The sequence below is a fragment of the Protopterus annectens genome, chromosome 5.part0, assembly GCF_019279795.1.
Source record: "Protopterus annectens isolate FY-2018-M chromosome 5.part0, PAN1.0, whole genome shotgun sequence".
In the NCBI taxonomy this organism is placed as follows: domain Eukaryota; kingdom Metazoa; phylum Chordata; order Ceratodontiformes; family Protopteridae; genus Protopterus; species Protopterus annectens.
This window is the reverse complement of record NC_056735.1, coordinates 464557526-464574575: the sequence shown is the minus strand read 5'-3', so window position 1 is coordinate 464574575 and position 17050 is coordinate 464557526. Positions and strand designations below refer to the sequence as shown.

Genomic DNA, 17050 nt, shown 5'->3' with positions numbered 1-17050 from the left:
ATACCCACAGGCAGGGAGGGACCATTTGCACTCCATTCATAAATTCTTAGATGCCAAAATGTGTGTTTATCTCATCTAGAATGGTCAGGGTTAATTAAATATTAGCTCTCTTAAACTTGTCACAGTGAAACAAACTTTTAGAGAATGGATTTCAGTGAATTGATTGATTGATTCCAAAGAGAGAGGAGAGAAATAAAGACAGACAGGCAGGCAGGTAAACAAAGAGATATGAGTTGGAGAAGAGGCAGCAGACCCCATATCCCTTTCAATTTGTTTACATCTGTAAAGTACCTATATTCTTGTTGTTTTTTGCCTTCAGCAATGTTTCTATACTACAATAGGATTAATAAGATGTTGCACCCATCTTCATTTAACTGCCAGTATACATCTAACCAAGTGAAGAGATGTGACAACATATATTTACAATGGAGACATTTTCTTAATGTCCCCTCCAATTACTGCTTTCTATTAGCTGTCTTCTGGCACTTCTGGAAATGTGCTGGCTTAAAATCTTAGACCAGGGCCTCATTCAATAAGGACACCTGGTATGAAATTCCAGGAAACAGGTAAAGAGTAATTCAGAGCATCCCAATATCATGACAACAGTAGGAAGTTTCTTTTGTGTTAAGCTCTATGCACAGTTCTGCTTTATTTCCACAACATGCAGTAACATCAGTGCATATCATTTATGTTCAGGATAATTTGCCAATACATTTCTTCAGATTCTGTTTGCAACAGACCTAGAGTTCCTGGTCTCCACAGTGCATTGTCACCCCCTCCATCCCAGTATACGCAGTCCAGCAAAATGCTTCTCTTTCCAGCCTACCCCTCAAAAATGACTTCTTGTGGATAAAGTAAACTACGTTATCTGTCATTTCAAAAAAATGGACCAAGTACTGAGTTCACTCTGTTAACGACACAAAGTACCAAAATGTAAAATAAAGAGGTTACAGAGTTCCACGACAGATTTGCCTTTTATTAAACAAAAAGAAGTAAGCGCTTTTGCGATCTACCCAGATCGCTTCTTCAGACTGTATTACAATGTCAGACTATCTAACCAAGCATTTTAAAGGTTTAACTATTAGCACATTGCAGTTAATTAGTCACAATTACCTAATTAAAGGTATATAAATAATTAACATAAAAATTCCTTTCAGTAAAAGTTTTTGAAAACAACACTTCTTATTTAGCCATTGGCATTACATTGTATTAGGTTCTATCTTAATCTTGTACATATAAAAAACAAAATATATAATATACATAAGAATATAAAAAAATATATATAAATATATATATATATATATATATATATATATATATATATATATATATAAAACAATAGATGCATGTTTATGAAAAAAATAATAAGGTATGCCTATAAAGTGCATGTACATTCATATTGTTATAATAAACATCCTAGCAAAGTCTTGACCATCTTGACAGACAAAAATTAAATTATTTAGTGTATACTTGAATTCAACTTGGAGAAATATAGACCTGGGGCAAGGGCAACATACTGCATAATAAAGCATGGATATATTTAAATAAATTCATACATTGCTAGGATGTTTATTATAACAATATTTACTGAAAGGAATTTTTATGTTAATTATTTATATACCTTTAATTAGGTAATTGTGACTAATTAACTGCAATGTGCTAATAGTTAAAGCTTTAAAATGCTTGGTTAGATAGTCTGACATTGTAATACAGTCTGAAGAAGCGATCTGGGTAGATCGCGAAAGCGCTTACTTCTTTTTGTTTAATAAAAGGTAAATATGTCGTGGAACTCTGTAACCTCTTTATTTTACATTTTACCTTTTCTGTCATGCCTGAGTCACAGTCAAAGATCCATTCAGTTAATCCATGAAGTCAGACATTGAACATGTTTTGTATAGAGTTTAGGTAACTTTTCTAATTAATCTGTGTATAGGTAAAGATAAAGGTAATCTCATGACTTGAAAGCACATCATCTGAGTTAAACATAAATGGTAAGTCATTTCTCAGATCATGCTAAATTCAGTGGTAGAAGAGATCTTATTTGAATACACCAAGAGCAACTCAACATTAGATTATGTTATACTATACCCACAGCCAACACATGAACCTTTTACATTGTTGAAATGTTTAATGTGTCCGCTTTGCTTATATCACTGGCAGGAATAATCTTCATAGTGAGTGGCAAAAGTTCATGGAAATAATTAGTATATTATTGTATTTTGTTAACTTACCAGATCAGATTGGATACAAATGGATATAAATTTAGATTACAAATTCAAAGAGCTATTAGAAATTCAAAGAATATCTTATATCTTATTAGTTAAGTTTGATATGAAAGTTATATATATATATATATATATATATATATATATATATATATATATATATATATATATAAATTACATTTTAACATATGTAGACAGAAGAAGAGGACATGGTATATGTGGCACAGGTAGCTATGATTAAGAACAGTGGAATAATATGTTACAGTTTCAGCTAGTTACAACACACAATATATCTATGTAAGAAATAAATTAACCAAAACAATACAAAAGTAATCCTTGTTTTCAGGATTAGTAAATCTAGTTAGAGACCAGCCTGGTCTGCTGTTGCATATTGTGTAATATTAAAGGCCCTGAGAGGTGGAAGTGGTCCCATCTTAGCTAAAGCAACTTGGGGGACCCTGGAGTCTCCAGCCAGGATGAATATAAATGCTAAAGGCAGTAGCTCCATAGTACATTGTGCTTCAGGATGGAAAGTGAACCTTAGCTTCGACCTGGGAGTTCCGCAGTTTGCGTACCAGATCCCTTCAAATTTTTGAAAATAAGTATCCTTAAAATAGTATTTATTTAAAGAAAGAACTTTAAATGTATATTGATTCAAAATAAATTATTTTCGAAGATTTGAAGCGATACAAATTAAAACTTCAAAACTTTCAGATAGAAGCTAAAGTTCACAGTCCATTCTGCAGCACATTGTGTGAGACACAGGTGCCAAGTCATTGTATATGTTTCCCTCATAATAAAGAGACATCAGAGTTGATTGTATATACATGGCAATGTAAGAAATGAATTCTACCCCCCACCGCTGAAATGCAGTTAGTTTATATCTACTTCCAATTATTTTAATAAAAATAATAAAAAGAATATAAGGAAGAATCAGAAAAAAATATTAAAAATATCCACTTTATTAATTTAGCACCTTCATCCTGTGTTGATTCTAAAGAAATCTTTTGATGATGGACATCAAAAGCAATAAATTAATAAAGAGGGCGTGTTTGTTTTTTTCTTTTTTATTAGTAAAAGCATTTTTGCAGTGGTTTACATCTTTGCATTCTTTCTACAAAATTGCTTGTTTCCCGCAGTCAGGTTTATCAGCTTGTGTAATTCACTTGTTCATTTTAACTCATAAGTATGTAAAAGCTATGCAACACATTTCATACTTATAAAGAGATTAGTCAAAAGCAGCAGTGTAAATATAATCATTTTATAAGATATATTCTATATATTATCTAAAAGAGTTTAAAACCAGTAATGGAGAATATACAGTAATCATTTGAAATGTCACAACCTGCTAGAGTGAGTCCTGAAATACGAAGAATGAGTGGCTGAAAAAAATGGACTTACATATTCAAAGTCCAACATGAGATTTCTTGGAATAATCCCTTGTCTCCAAAGTATGGCAGTCTCAGAGTTATATATGAATTTGGTTGTGCTTGGTGGACTTACCACCTTCATGGGTGGTGGGGTGCAGGGTGGCTTGTCCCCTGCAAAAAGAAGTTTTATGGAGAAGAGTGATTTTCAAGTTTTGCTTTTCTGTGATTTCAGTATTTTTTCTGGATTGTCAGCACTCAGCTTTTCCAGTGCTGACATTTCAATAGGGAACCAGAATATACTTCATGTTATAGCACTTCAGAAACATGAAAAATATGTCATGCCTTTTAAATAGTTTTGAATTCAACCTCTTTGTGCTGGTGACAGTTTCTAATTTCTGATCAATTTTGTCAAATCCTTAAGTTTATATTTGCAAGCAGTGATCCTTTCTTTTTGGTTGACGTGGACTATGCCATACCAAATGGAAATTATTTGCAGAGAAATGCTTATATTGGGCATAATAGTACAGCTATATTTTGCATAAATACAAATTATAAACCCAAATCTAAAAGGAGATAACCTGTAGTGTGAAGCTGAAGATTTACTCTGAAGTATTATAAAATGTAAGCATATCTTCAACAAGTTTGGGTGTTTTATTCATTAATTTCTTTATTTAAATTGCATTACCCAGATATATAGGAAACTATGGAAATAAATATATATATACATACAAAGTTAGCTGGACTGATCTAAGCTCCTCATTCAAACACAATACTTGACAGTGGTACTACATTAACAGTTGAAAATATTTAAAAAATATATACAGAAAACACTATCAAGCGGTCATTATTCCTTGTTATAATTAGCAGATAATTACTGTAACGATTCAGACAAAGGATAAGTAAATATAATCTTCTTAACAATATTCGTAAACACCCATATTCATAAATAGCAGTGTGAATTAGGATAAACCTATCTCTAAACGTGAACAAGTACCTTTATTTTCCTTATACCTCCTTACTCTCCCTTTTCCCTTACTTCCTTACTGTTATCTAATTATCTTCCCTGGATTTCTCTCTTAATATACCTTAAGCCTGTTTTTCCCTCACTTATTATTACAATTCCCATTTGTATTAGACTAACTTACTAAATATTAAATGATTGCTGTATACCTTCTATCAATTCTTAACCAATGTTTTATATTATGTCTAATTTGTTATAATTATGTAACTGTAGATTTTTTTTTAATTTTTGAAGATGATAAAATTATTGTTTTGAAAATCTTTTGTAATAATTTGGAGCTGTTCTCCCCAGGCCTCCGCTGAGAATGGGCTTTTACCCAGATGGTCTTTACTGGCAATCAAAAGTCAACAGATAAATAAATTACTCCTTCAGTTCCTAGAGGGATAAAGAATGTTTTATCCAGTTATGAAAACAGAAGGTAATTCATATATTATAAAATATTGCACTGAAGGAAGGAAGAAAGTAAAAAACAAGAGCAGGAGCAGATGGTAAATAAACACCTCCCACTCCTCCTCTCGCCATGTGGTATCTAACAATCCTATCAACCAAGGATATTCCTCACCATTTATCATTTTGGCTTAATAATCATCAAAATGCAACTTTAGCCAGTAGTGAATCCAGTAATGATATTTGCATGGTGTTGCATTCTGGCCACCACAATTTCTTTGCAAAAATCAAATGTCTCAACTTTATGTATATTTAAAAGTCTTACAATGGTATACCAGACTGATACTTCTCTTCCTGAAAGCTCTATAGTTCTTCAGGTTCATAAAGTTGAAAGCCTCTTTCCAAAATGAGTTCACTCCAGACATCAGATCCCATAAAGTCAGATGATATATCCGTAGGAAGCATATGAACTGGAAGAAGTCCTCTGAGATCAGGACGACAACATCCCAGCAGTTTACTGTTTCATTATTTTTTTCTTTCAACAAATAGTCATTATCCATTTGATACTTCTCACCAGCCCTCACAAGGCCAGTACTCCAACCAACTAATTACCAAATCCTCAGCTAACCTAACTTCTTTCCAAGGAATATGTATTTGTTTTTGCTACAACAGGACCCACATTGCCAATTTGTCCACCTACATACAGCCATTTATACTTGGGAGAACAAGACTTTCATCTTACAGAGAACAGAAGTGATAGATAAAAAAGTATCAGTGCACAGCATAATACATTTCCATACCAATGCAAGACTAAAAATGGAGTCAGATCCACTACTTCTCATCATGTATGTATACATGGAAAACAATACTATCAGCATTTGCAAGAATCTTTTGCACCATAGGAACATCTTGAAACTTCCACCTGTCAATCCAGGCATGAGAATCTCACAGCAAGGTAAAAAAATGATGTGCTTGTTTTTACCTACAACACTCCAAACTATTTCTTTACCATTGGCATCCTAAACAGAAGGGAAATGATCCTGGATATCTGTGGAAGTTATAAAGTGTATTAAAAAAAAAAAAAAAAAAAACTAAATCCAGTGGACACACATTCCTTTTTCAGCTGTCACCTAGAAACAATATCTGGTTTAGTGACCTGCTCAGAATGACACAGTAGGCAAAGGAATGCTATAGGAACAAAACCAATGAGTGTTGCCTGGGGCTAAGTCTCGCAGGACATTATCTTAAGCCTATGTGCCCGATTGACGACCACAAATAAATTCCATAGCCATGGTAGTTGATGAGTTTAAGCCTCATTGTTTGATAATTCATGAAGCTGAGAGTAAGGAATGCAGCATCGACAAGTTTGAGGAATGGGTTGGATTGTATTCTTGTGGGTGGTGAGAAATAGTAGCATATGGATGAAGCATTACCTACACAAACGCAAAAAGGAAAATAGTAAATTATGCCGATTCAGATTAAGTGACGACTCCCAGTCATGACAGTGGCCTTTCTGTGCTTGTTACGCTGTATAAGATAAGTAAGGGAAGGTATTGCTACTAAAAATAAGCAACAGACCTAATATACAGTAACATACAGAAAGGATGAGAAGGGCATTGCAAAGACTGAAAGAATGATCTTAAACATGGTTACATTTGCTGAGTACAATGAATGTAGAAAAATGCATCTAGTATTCAGTGACCCATGAAAGAAGAACATGTATATGGGATGTGAATTAGCAAAAGTAGAAATTGACCTGGAGGTACTTCATATCATCTGATTCAAAAGAAATTAGCAAGCTATACAACAAAATGGAAGAAACAGAGATCATTGCACTCACATCCATACGAAGAGGCATCAGCAGTAAGGAAAAAGTGATGTTCTGATTTTAGCAGTGGGTAAGACCCTGAGAACTGTGTAGAGGTTTGGAGAACTCATTTTTGGTGAGGACATAAAGTAGAACCTGTATGGAAAATGGCAACAAAAATTGCCCAAACTCATCATCAGAAGATTTATTGAAAAGGCCGCAATATCTTAATATGTGCACTGCTGCGGAACACAGGCAGTGCAGTATGATATTAACAATTAACTGCGTTAATGGGATCCACAATGCCCAGATAAGAATACTGTAGAGTAATGAGAATAAGGGCACACAGGGCCAAATTCATAAAGGTGATCATGAAGTTGTCTTTTGAAATTTAGAGACAGCCCTACTGCAGTGCTTTTGTACAAGGATGTGGAGCCCCACACTGGGCTGTCTCCGCATCTGTGACAGATGATAACTGGGCAGTTTAAGGAAGGGGTCTTTCCTAATTAGCCATGCACACTCTCCAGGAATTGCTGTGTTGATTAGAATGGCCACTTCTTGCCTCTTGTGTTAGTGAACATTGTCAAAAAGCCATTTTCATCCACAGTGATAGAAATAAGAGCTTGGGAACAAAGTGATAATGTAGTGTTAGGAGATGCATGAGACTGTATGCAGGTGACTACATATGTGAGTGTGTGGGTGTGACTGCACTGTTACCTGGGAGGCAGTGGTAGTGTAGTTAATAGGTGGTAAGTTAGGCAGATGGGTGTCTATAGATGAATGAATGCTTGTGTCTGGGAGTGTGATTGGGTGAGTTGGAGGCTGTTTGTGTGTATGTGTGTGTGTGTGTGTGTGTGTAATAAATGTGGGTTGGTGGGTTGTGTTGGCTCTTATACCTTCACACACCTCTAGACTAATGAAGAGAGTCTGTAACCTTCAGTGTGAGTAACCAGTAGCAACAAGAGATGCTTCTTTAAACTCATGTCTGAGCAGCATTCACACACAACGTGGATCTTGGATGGGTGGAATACCTAGCCACCAGGGATAAGTCTAAACTATGCCTAATGGCACACAGGATCAGGGGAACAGTTAACACCAATGATTACTCTGCATGATGTGCTTGAAAGGCAATGAAACACAACATGGGTGTGGTGTTAGGGGACAGTAGACACCAGGAATACCTCATTTGCATCTTGTGCCATAATGGCATTTAAGCATAAGAGGTATTGGTGATCCTTTAGTCCAGGAATACCTCAAAAGGCATGGGTTTGAGGGAAACCTAAATAGCAGGGGTACTCTATATGGTGTACGTTAAAAGAATGTATTTTAAAAAAGCAAAGAAAAGAAAAATGGTGCAGGGAACTACTAGACTGTAGGGATAAAGAAGCATGCCTTAAAAGGCTCAAAACAGGATTCTAACACTCTTCCCCCTATCACCAAGGATATAAGTCATATATTCCATGACAGCACACCAGAGAAATTGTTTAAAATATAAGTGGAAACAAAAAACAAGCAAAAAGGGCATAGTAGATTTGAACCCTGCACTTTTGTCACTCAGAACCATTGCATTAACCCGCTGTGTTGACTGATAAGTTAGCATAGCAGTGTTTTTTTTCTCTGTATATTGAGGATCTCAGGCATTATGCAATGCCTGCAACATTTTGTGACTTATGAGGAAGAGGGACAGGAAATGTTAAACATACTCTTCAGCCTCATAGATATCAGGAGAGATTAATGATGGGAGAAATTTATGCAAGAATAGGAAGTATTCCTCCTACAAACATTAAACATTATTAGAATAACAGCTTTACTACTAGCTAGATATGCTAACACCATCATTGCACTACAGTGGGGAAAAGGACATATACCTTTGACTTGCCTAAGAGTACTACTTGTCAGTGAAATGAGTTTTAGGTGAAATGAAGTTTAGGTGATTTGGTTTCAGTGAAATGGGTATCAGTGAAATGGTCTTTCAGTGAAGTGATACAAATCTATGTATATATATATATATATATATATATATATATATATATATATATATACATTATATTATTGTGTATCTCATATACTACCCATGGATATTGACACTGAAATCCCCAGGCAGCCCCCATTAACCTTCAAGGCTTTTAAGTTTGAGAAACGAAGAAATAGAGCAACAGTCATTGAGACCTGGAACTGTAGTGCATTTAACATCAAAGTCCAAATTACCTCTTTCCTGCTCAAATGTTCATCTATCAGAAAACCCCTTGGGTCCCTTGCAACATAATCTAGCACTACAAATCTGAATCTGTGCCCCAGTTTTTGAACAACATGTCAGTATAGTGTGTTTGATAATTTGGCCTTAGCCACATCATTAATATGTTCATATATTCTATCCTTGATTTTAAGCAGGGTTTTTCCAATATAAAATGCACTGCACTGTTGGCATAAAACACAGTATACCTCCCCCTAAGATTCACAATTGAATTGCCTTTTAATAGTGACCTTTCTATTTCTAATGTGAAAAGATTCACAAAAAAGTATATATTGACACTGAGTACAGTGGTTATACTTAAATATGCCACAAGGTCTAATGTCACCACCCTCATTGTATCTCATTTCTAGTAAATTCTTAAAGCATCTCCCTTTTCGGAACACCATCTTAAAACGTTCACCCAACTTCATTTTAATACTATTGATGCTGGAGATGACTGACCAGAGTTTTTTAACTACATCTAAAATATCATAAACTTGAGTGGAAAAGGTAACTATCACGGAACGGTTAAAGTTATCACCACCCTCAACCTCTATTATGTTAGCCTTCTGCCCATTAGGGATAACACCCTCCTGTAATGCAAAAGGTTTTGGAAGTAATGGTTTGAAAAACCCAATATTCCTTTTGTTACAAACTTCCTCTTTCACTTTATCAAGAAGCTCACAAGAGTACCCCCTTTTTGAAAACATATTCAATAAGATATCAACTTCCCGGTAAAAATAATGTCATCAGTTATCTTATGAGCCGACCTCACAAGCTGGCACTTAACCACAGCCCTCTTTTATAAGATAGGATGACAACTATCATAATGAAGGGAGGAGTTAGAGATGGTACCCTTACGGTGTACAGTAGAGGCGTAGTAATTATTGGCATAATCTTTAGTAAGCTTGATATCCAAATATGAAAGACTATCTTTACTAAAAGAATGGGTGAACTTGAGAAAAGATGTACTAGAGTTTATTTATGCCAAAAGCTCACCTAATTTCACTTCTGAGTCCGCCCAAATCAAAAATATTTCATCCAAAAATCTAATATAAAAAGTCCCAGGGAATATTAAAGACAAAGTGTTGCTCCCAATATGCCATTATCAAGTTTGCAAAACTAGGAGCACATGCCCCCCCCCCCCCATTGCTACACCACTGAACTGTTTGAATAGTTGTCCATCAAAATACAAATAGTTGTTAGTTAAAACCATTTCCATTAAAATTACCACTGCGTTAATATTTTTGGAATCCAACAAACCCACTTCAGAAAGCATAGTTTCCAACCAATCTAATCCTACACCATGAGGGATGACAGAGTATAAATTCTGCACAATAATGGATACCAGTAGGCAATTCCGGGAAAATTTCACCTTAATCTATTCAAAAAATCTCATGGATCCCTACACACTTGGTTGACCCTGCAAACAGAAGGTTTTAACTTACTTTCAACATATTTAGCTATATAAAAGGTCTTGTTTCTGCATGGGTCAACAATCAGTCTCAAAGGAGGGTTATGGATATCCTTATGGATTTTGGGGGGTCCACATATTCCTACTACCTCAGGATTGTCATTGATTAAATAATTATATTTACTTGGAGTTATTTGGCCCTGCATCAACATATCATACAGCCTTGCATTTATTTTAGAATAGGTTATATTCAACTCATTCCTTGAAACTTGACCATAAATGTCAGAAAGCAATAGGCTGAACATTCTGTTATTATAGTCCACAATATCCAGTATGACAATCCCGCCACCTTTGTCGGGTTTCATCACTCTAATTTTCTTGTTTTTACATAATTCCATAAACAAATTTTCCTCCCTAACAGTGAGATTGATGGCCTTGATCTTAATGTTGTCATTGATGCTATTATTAATATTGCCCTTAATATTGTTAACACTGTTGTTGGTTTTATCAACAGTACTTCTGCTTAGGAAATTCCCAGCACAAAGTCTGTGTATGTCATTCTCACACAATTGTTCAAACAACATAAGCCAATTGTTTGGGGGATTAAAAGTGCTTGATTTTTTGGGCCAATCACATTCTATTCCTGAGTATTCCATTTCCACCAAACCATAATGACAAACTGAGCTTTTGAATAAACAATTTATGATCTATCAACATTTCAGCTATATCTATATTTCAAGTAGTCAGAAAATTTAATCCTTTACTTAAAACATCCACATGATCTGAAGAAAAACTTTCACAAGAATAATTATAAATCGTGAAGTCATCATTAGAATTATTGATCAATACAGGGACTGCACAATTAATTTCTTTGAGGACATCAGAAAAAGAAAAAGACAAGGAACTGATAAATGCATTAAAGGGACTCACCAGGTCATCATCAGCTTCCACACCAGATGTTCTACAATACAATTCAAGTCCCCACTGTCACAAACAATTAAATAATTGAACGATATCACCAAAAACATCACAAGTATTTGGACTTTCAGTTAAAATGATATCAGTGTTAGATGAAATCAGAGGAATGTTGTCAAGTCCATAGCAAATCTCATTACTGTCCATATTTTGCTGGCCAGTTACATTAGTACAGGTATCACTGTCTGTTCCACTTACCAGCAAACATAATAGTTCTTCCTCTTCGGGCCCTTTTTGTCCCTGCCGTTTTTTTGACCAAGTCCAGTTATTGGTAAAATTATCAGTGTTCCTGCTGTGGTTATAATTACCCATCAACTTTGGTTGAGCACCTAAATATTCAAAATTTAGGTTAGTCAGCTTCTCTGCTGCCCCTTTATTAACTTCCTCAGTTGTATTGCTACCATCTTTTTCGATAAGCCTCTTGGAGTGTCTTAAACCCGGCCCATTCGAATCAACATTCACACCACCCGTCTCTCTGGTGGTCTCATGAGAATAAGGAGACTCCGCTTGTTCATCAAAGGACTGATCCCACCCAATAGGCTGATGTTGAATCAAGGATGGAGGCTCAGCATAGGCATTCCCCTCAGCAAAAGCTGTCACATCTCTTTGAAGCTTTTTGGCTTTACTTGTTTGAATTGAGGAACAAATACCATCACTATCACTGAAAATATCTTTGTAATTTGTAGAATAGTAATCAACTAAGCTATCATTAGAAAGTCTATTATTGAGAATATCCAAGTCCCCAGAAAGCTTATCCAGTAAAACATCATTATTATGTATGATAAGATGCAGAATGTCTGAGACAGCCTTATTAAATATATTAATCAGAGCCTGGTGCAACTCTGAACCTTTCTCCACTCCATTCGGAAATCGCCAAAGGTGCAACCCTTTAGGGACAAGCCCCTCTTGAGATTTTCATTCAGATAGGCATTTTCAAGTTGCAATTTTTTAAAAGACAACAACTTAGATTCAAACAGACCCAGCGCTTGACTGTTGTACTTTTTTGAAATAAAGGTGTCCTCATGTGCTGTTACCTTGCCTTCCTTCCTTTGGTTCTGAGTTTTGTGTTCTATTGGTTGTGTTCTAAGCTGACATGTTGTTGAGTACTGGATTCTGAACTCCTTAATTAATTACTCATTTTATGTGGTTTCATTTCTCAGTCTTCTCTTTGAATCATGAATTGTAATTCAAAGTTTTCCTGGAGTTTAATGTAGGCTTGAACTAAATCATTAAAGGCATGGATTTGAATTTCTGTTCCTTTTCTTTTTATTCACAGTGTGTCTAACTGCTCCATCATTTTCTTTCCTAAGTCTGTATATTCTGGCTGCATACTCATCCATTGCAGAGTATAACCACATTCATAAATAAGAATTTCTGCAAAGCGATGGCTGACTGCGTTTATTATGGCCTTGGTGAGCTGCTGTGCTGGCCCTATTTCCCAAATGAGTGCATTAAAGTCAAAAAAAGATATTCAAATATAGAATAGTATTTTTTTAAAAAAATACAGTTTACTCCATTACTTAAACACATGCAAAGATTGTATATTATTAACTAGTTCAATTATGATTCCTGTATTTGTACATCTGTGATCGTTACATATCTCTATCTGTTTATCTATCTACCTATCTATCTATATGTGTGTGTGTGTGTGCGCGTGCATGCGTGTGTGCGTGTGTGTGTGTGCGTGTGTGTGTGTGCGTGTGTGTGTGCGTGTGTGTGTGTGTGTGTGTGCGCGTGCGTGCGTGCGTATGTGTGTGTGTGTGTGTGTGTGTGTGTGTGTGTGTGTGTGTGCGCGTGCGTGTGCTTGTGTGTGTGTGTGTGTGTGTGTGTGTGTGTGTGTGTGTGTGTGTGTTTTCATAGTTCTGAGGTTTAGTATCTACACCTTGAACAACTCAAGTATTTTTGATATTTTACTTACTTGCAGTTCATTATTTGCCAGTACAATTCACATAAATAAAGTTTTGCTTTATTGTTTTTTTCTCCTACAAAAGTATGTATTATATAGGCATAATGAAAGTGGACATTTCTGTTAATGTATGCTAACTGCCTCTGTAAAAGTACAGATAGTGTTGCTCTTCTACATTCTAATCGACAATAGCAGAATTATAACAGGCATTTATGTACTGCTTGGGTTAGATTAAAGCGAGGATTATGATCAGTTCTCCAATCATAACTTGTGTATTATGTGTTCAAGACATGGATGACAAGAAACGTTGCTCTTGAGGTGAATCTTCATCCATGTCAAGGACACAGAATTAAAGGTTATGATCTTCATAGTGCATGGAGCTTTATCTGCTCCTTGTACTTCTACAGAAAAAAAGAAGAAAAAAAATTCTTAAGTGTTTTGCCAGCTTTCAATCTGTAATACATTTGGTAAGCACCGTCAGAAAAACAGTGTAACATAGTCTCTTATGTTAACACTCACCTTGCCATACCTCTGAAATGTCCAGATTTGTGCTTCATATATTTGGTAGTTCCTCATAAAATCTTTCTTTAATTGGACAGATCTCTGAGGTTTGAAGTCACTAAATAATGACATACATTTGAGTTTTGGACTCTGTATTCTTTGGAAAATGTCGATGGACACAAGTGCTGTTATTCTAGTTACTTTCTAATTTTATAACAGGAAGTCAAGGATATGTTATCAGTATGGACAGCAGGCAGAAACAAATCTGTTTTTATTCTGCGTCTGTCTTTTGCTGGTCAGTACTGGCAGATTTGACTTCCTAGCATGAATCCCAGCCTTAACAAGTTAAGCTTGGTGTGCTTGATGTTTCTTAAAATCGGTTCTCCCTATAGTAGTGCTTAACTGATTTGTCTTTTTAAGATATTGGAGTGTAAACACCATGCTCCATGCGCTGCGTATGTATTAAACATGAGTTATATGTGCACAATATGGACAAACAGAGATGACAGCTTTTTAGTGCATGGCAAAACTTGGGGAAAGATGCTTATATAAACACAGAATCAGAACATTTGATACATTTAAAACAGTGTTGATTGAAAAGTGTACATGGGTGTAGAATGTTTTCTTTACACTGTTGAGTATGTTTTGTGTTATTGTTTTAGAGAGCCAAAGAAGAAGTTCTACAGAAAGAAGTGAAAGTAAAGCTGTTGACAGATTCTGTTAATACTTTTATTGGAAAGGCTCCCACCACAGCACATGAGGCCTTAAAATCAGAACTGGATGTCTTAACAGGAAACTACCAGCAACTATGCAACAGGCTGAATGGGAAAGCCAGGACGTTGGAAGTAAGAGACTTTGAATAATGATGAAGGATGTTAAGATTTGAGTTTTGTAGTACATCATAGGTATTTTCTAATAGTTCTGTAGAATCACAGATTATTGTAGTCAGTTGTATTCTGCTCATTTTCATTTCTAAAACTGCGGGTTTGGTTTGAAAACAGTTGTCATGGGCTTACATCCTGGTCTTGTACTGTGCTTCAAAATGTAATCACTGTACTCAGCACTTGAGACCAGTTTGCCCCTACACTGAATATGTTCACTGGTGTCATTTTTATTATTTAATCTACAAACTTCAAAACAGAGTACAACCCTCAGACCTGTTTTTTCAAGATATATCCAGATAAAAAAATACAGATAGCCCTCCTTGTACCTCAGATGTTATTGTAGATGGGCTGATCTAAGCTCCTCATTCAAACACAATCATTGACAAAGGCACAAAATTAGCAATTGAAAATACTTTAAAAAAGTTAACTTATGCAAATGCCACTATCAAGAAGTCATTAGTCCATGTTATGTAATTAGTAGCCTTCAGATTAATTACTGCAAGGATTCACATGGAGTATATAATTCTACATATATGCAAAGATAAGCATATGGTTCATGGTAAACTTACACTGATACAAAATAAATGTCAAAGACCTAGTTGACAATAATGTCAAACAAATGCAGTGTAATTTATTCATCCTATCTCCATGAAGTCATGACAGTTGTATCGTTTTGTAAAATGCTATCACGTTAAATCTGAAGCTTGCACTTTTTTTATTATTTCCTGATTTCCTGTAGGAAATGCTATAATTTGAAGTAACAGCTTTATTAAAACAATGTTCCCTATTATTACGTCCAGCAGCTGATAATTGTAGTAATAGTACAGTTGAGTATCAGCTGCCTACAGCTCCTGTCCTTGTTCACCATCTCTACCAGACCACATTAACCTCCCCTGAGCTCAACCTAACCCATATTCAGGGCTAGTAAGGAGACTGAGGAAAGAAATGTCGCTTCATGCTTCTTTTTGGGAGTGTGACCTAGCTACTGCCATCACACAAACTTTATGAGCTCTGAATCATTTACTTCAGTCAGTGGATATGTGCCTCCATGCATGCAAAGCTTCCTGCTTATGCAGCCTGGAGCTCACCATGCTTGTAACACTGCTTTACATCAGTGGGATTGGTCCACCTACCTCACCCCAGGATTGATGAGCTGATGTCAGCTACTAACTCTCATCTTCCCACTGTAGGCCCTCCAGTACTTGTGCTAATCAATCATGGGTCATTTGAGGTGGTAGTAAGGCCTTTATCCCTTATGCACCTGTGCCACTAGGCTATATGTGTACCCCACTTTTTATTCAGAGTTGATAGTCGTAGGAGCTACTGGTCAGAGGGTGGGTAGAAACGTACATGCAGCATTGTGTGAAAGAGATCAGTATCAGTGTAGCTTGTGTGATAATGGGAAATTGTTTTGCTTTATTTGGAGATGGCTGTGGTGTTGACAGTCATCTTAAAGAGATAATTTGTTGTGTCTTTCAGCTTATCCCGGTTAGGGGTCTCCACAGCGGAACTTCGGTCCGCTAATGTTTGGTAGTAGATTTTTATGTGCTGAGTTACCAGCCCTGATGCACAACCTTCAACAAAGGCACGCCCATTCACGCATGCCTCCACACAGAAGACGCTCTAGTTGAGAATCGAACGTGACAACGTCTTGCTGTGAGGCGACAACGCTACTGCAGCACCAATAAATTTGCAAATTCTCTTGCCTGTTTTTTGATAGGACATGAGATCCAACACTGAGTGTATCTAAACCAGCTTTGGAATTGCAGTGCTAATGAATAATTCCCCTTTGTATCAAAGGTGAGATAGATGGATAGCTTGTAATAAATCTTAAACTGCTTTTTTCCCAACCCATCCTGATTTGTTTTCCTGTGATATATAAAAAGTAAGGGTGGGTTCAAGTCAGAATCCAAGGGTAGACGTGTATTTGTCAAGTAGGAACGTTCAGTGAATACTACCGAAGAAAATAATTTAGCATATAAAGAAACATCCAATTAATTTATTAAAGACTGTGTATTTTACAGGTAACACTGATGTTCTGATGCACCCATTTTCTGTTTCATTTTAAATGTGTGTATTAAAGTTAATTTTTAATTATCAAAGCTGTTTACATTCAGTAGTGGTTCTTCACGTGAAGAAAGAAGCCCCTTTTCCAGATCCAGCAATTCTAAATACCAGGCCTTATTTCATATTGTTAAAACTATTCTCATATCGGAAGTTAATGCTACTTCAAATTCAGTTTTGAAGATATTTCATTGTATATAAGAAAACATAGTGCTTGCATGTTTGTGTTGTGAGTGAAAGCAAGTGTCCTTCAGTCAGAATTT

General features: G+C 35.8%; 1 protein-coding gene across 9 annotated transcripts in view; it reads left to right on the top strand.

The window, feature by feature from the left end:
• Window positions 1–17050, top strand: part of DMD (dystrophin) — a 9298038-nt gene that overhangs the window by 3198011 nt on the left and 6082977 nt on the right. For all 9 annotated transcript variants that reach the window (XM_044072398.1, XM_044072396.1, XM_044072400.1 and 6 more), the window contains one exon: window positions 14502–14684. In XM_044072398.1, coding sequence (XP_043928333.1) covers window positions 14502–14684 — 183 coding nt within the window. The remainder of the gene's footprint in view (window positions 1–14501; window positions 14685–17050) is intronic.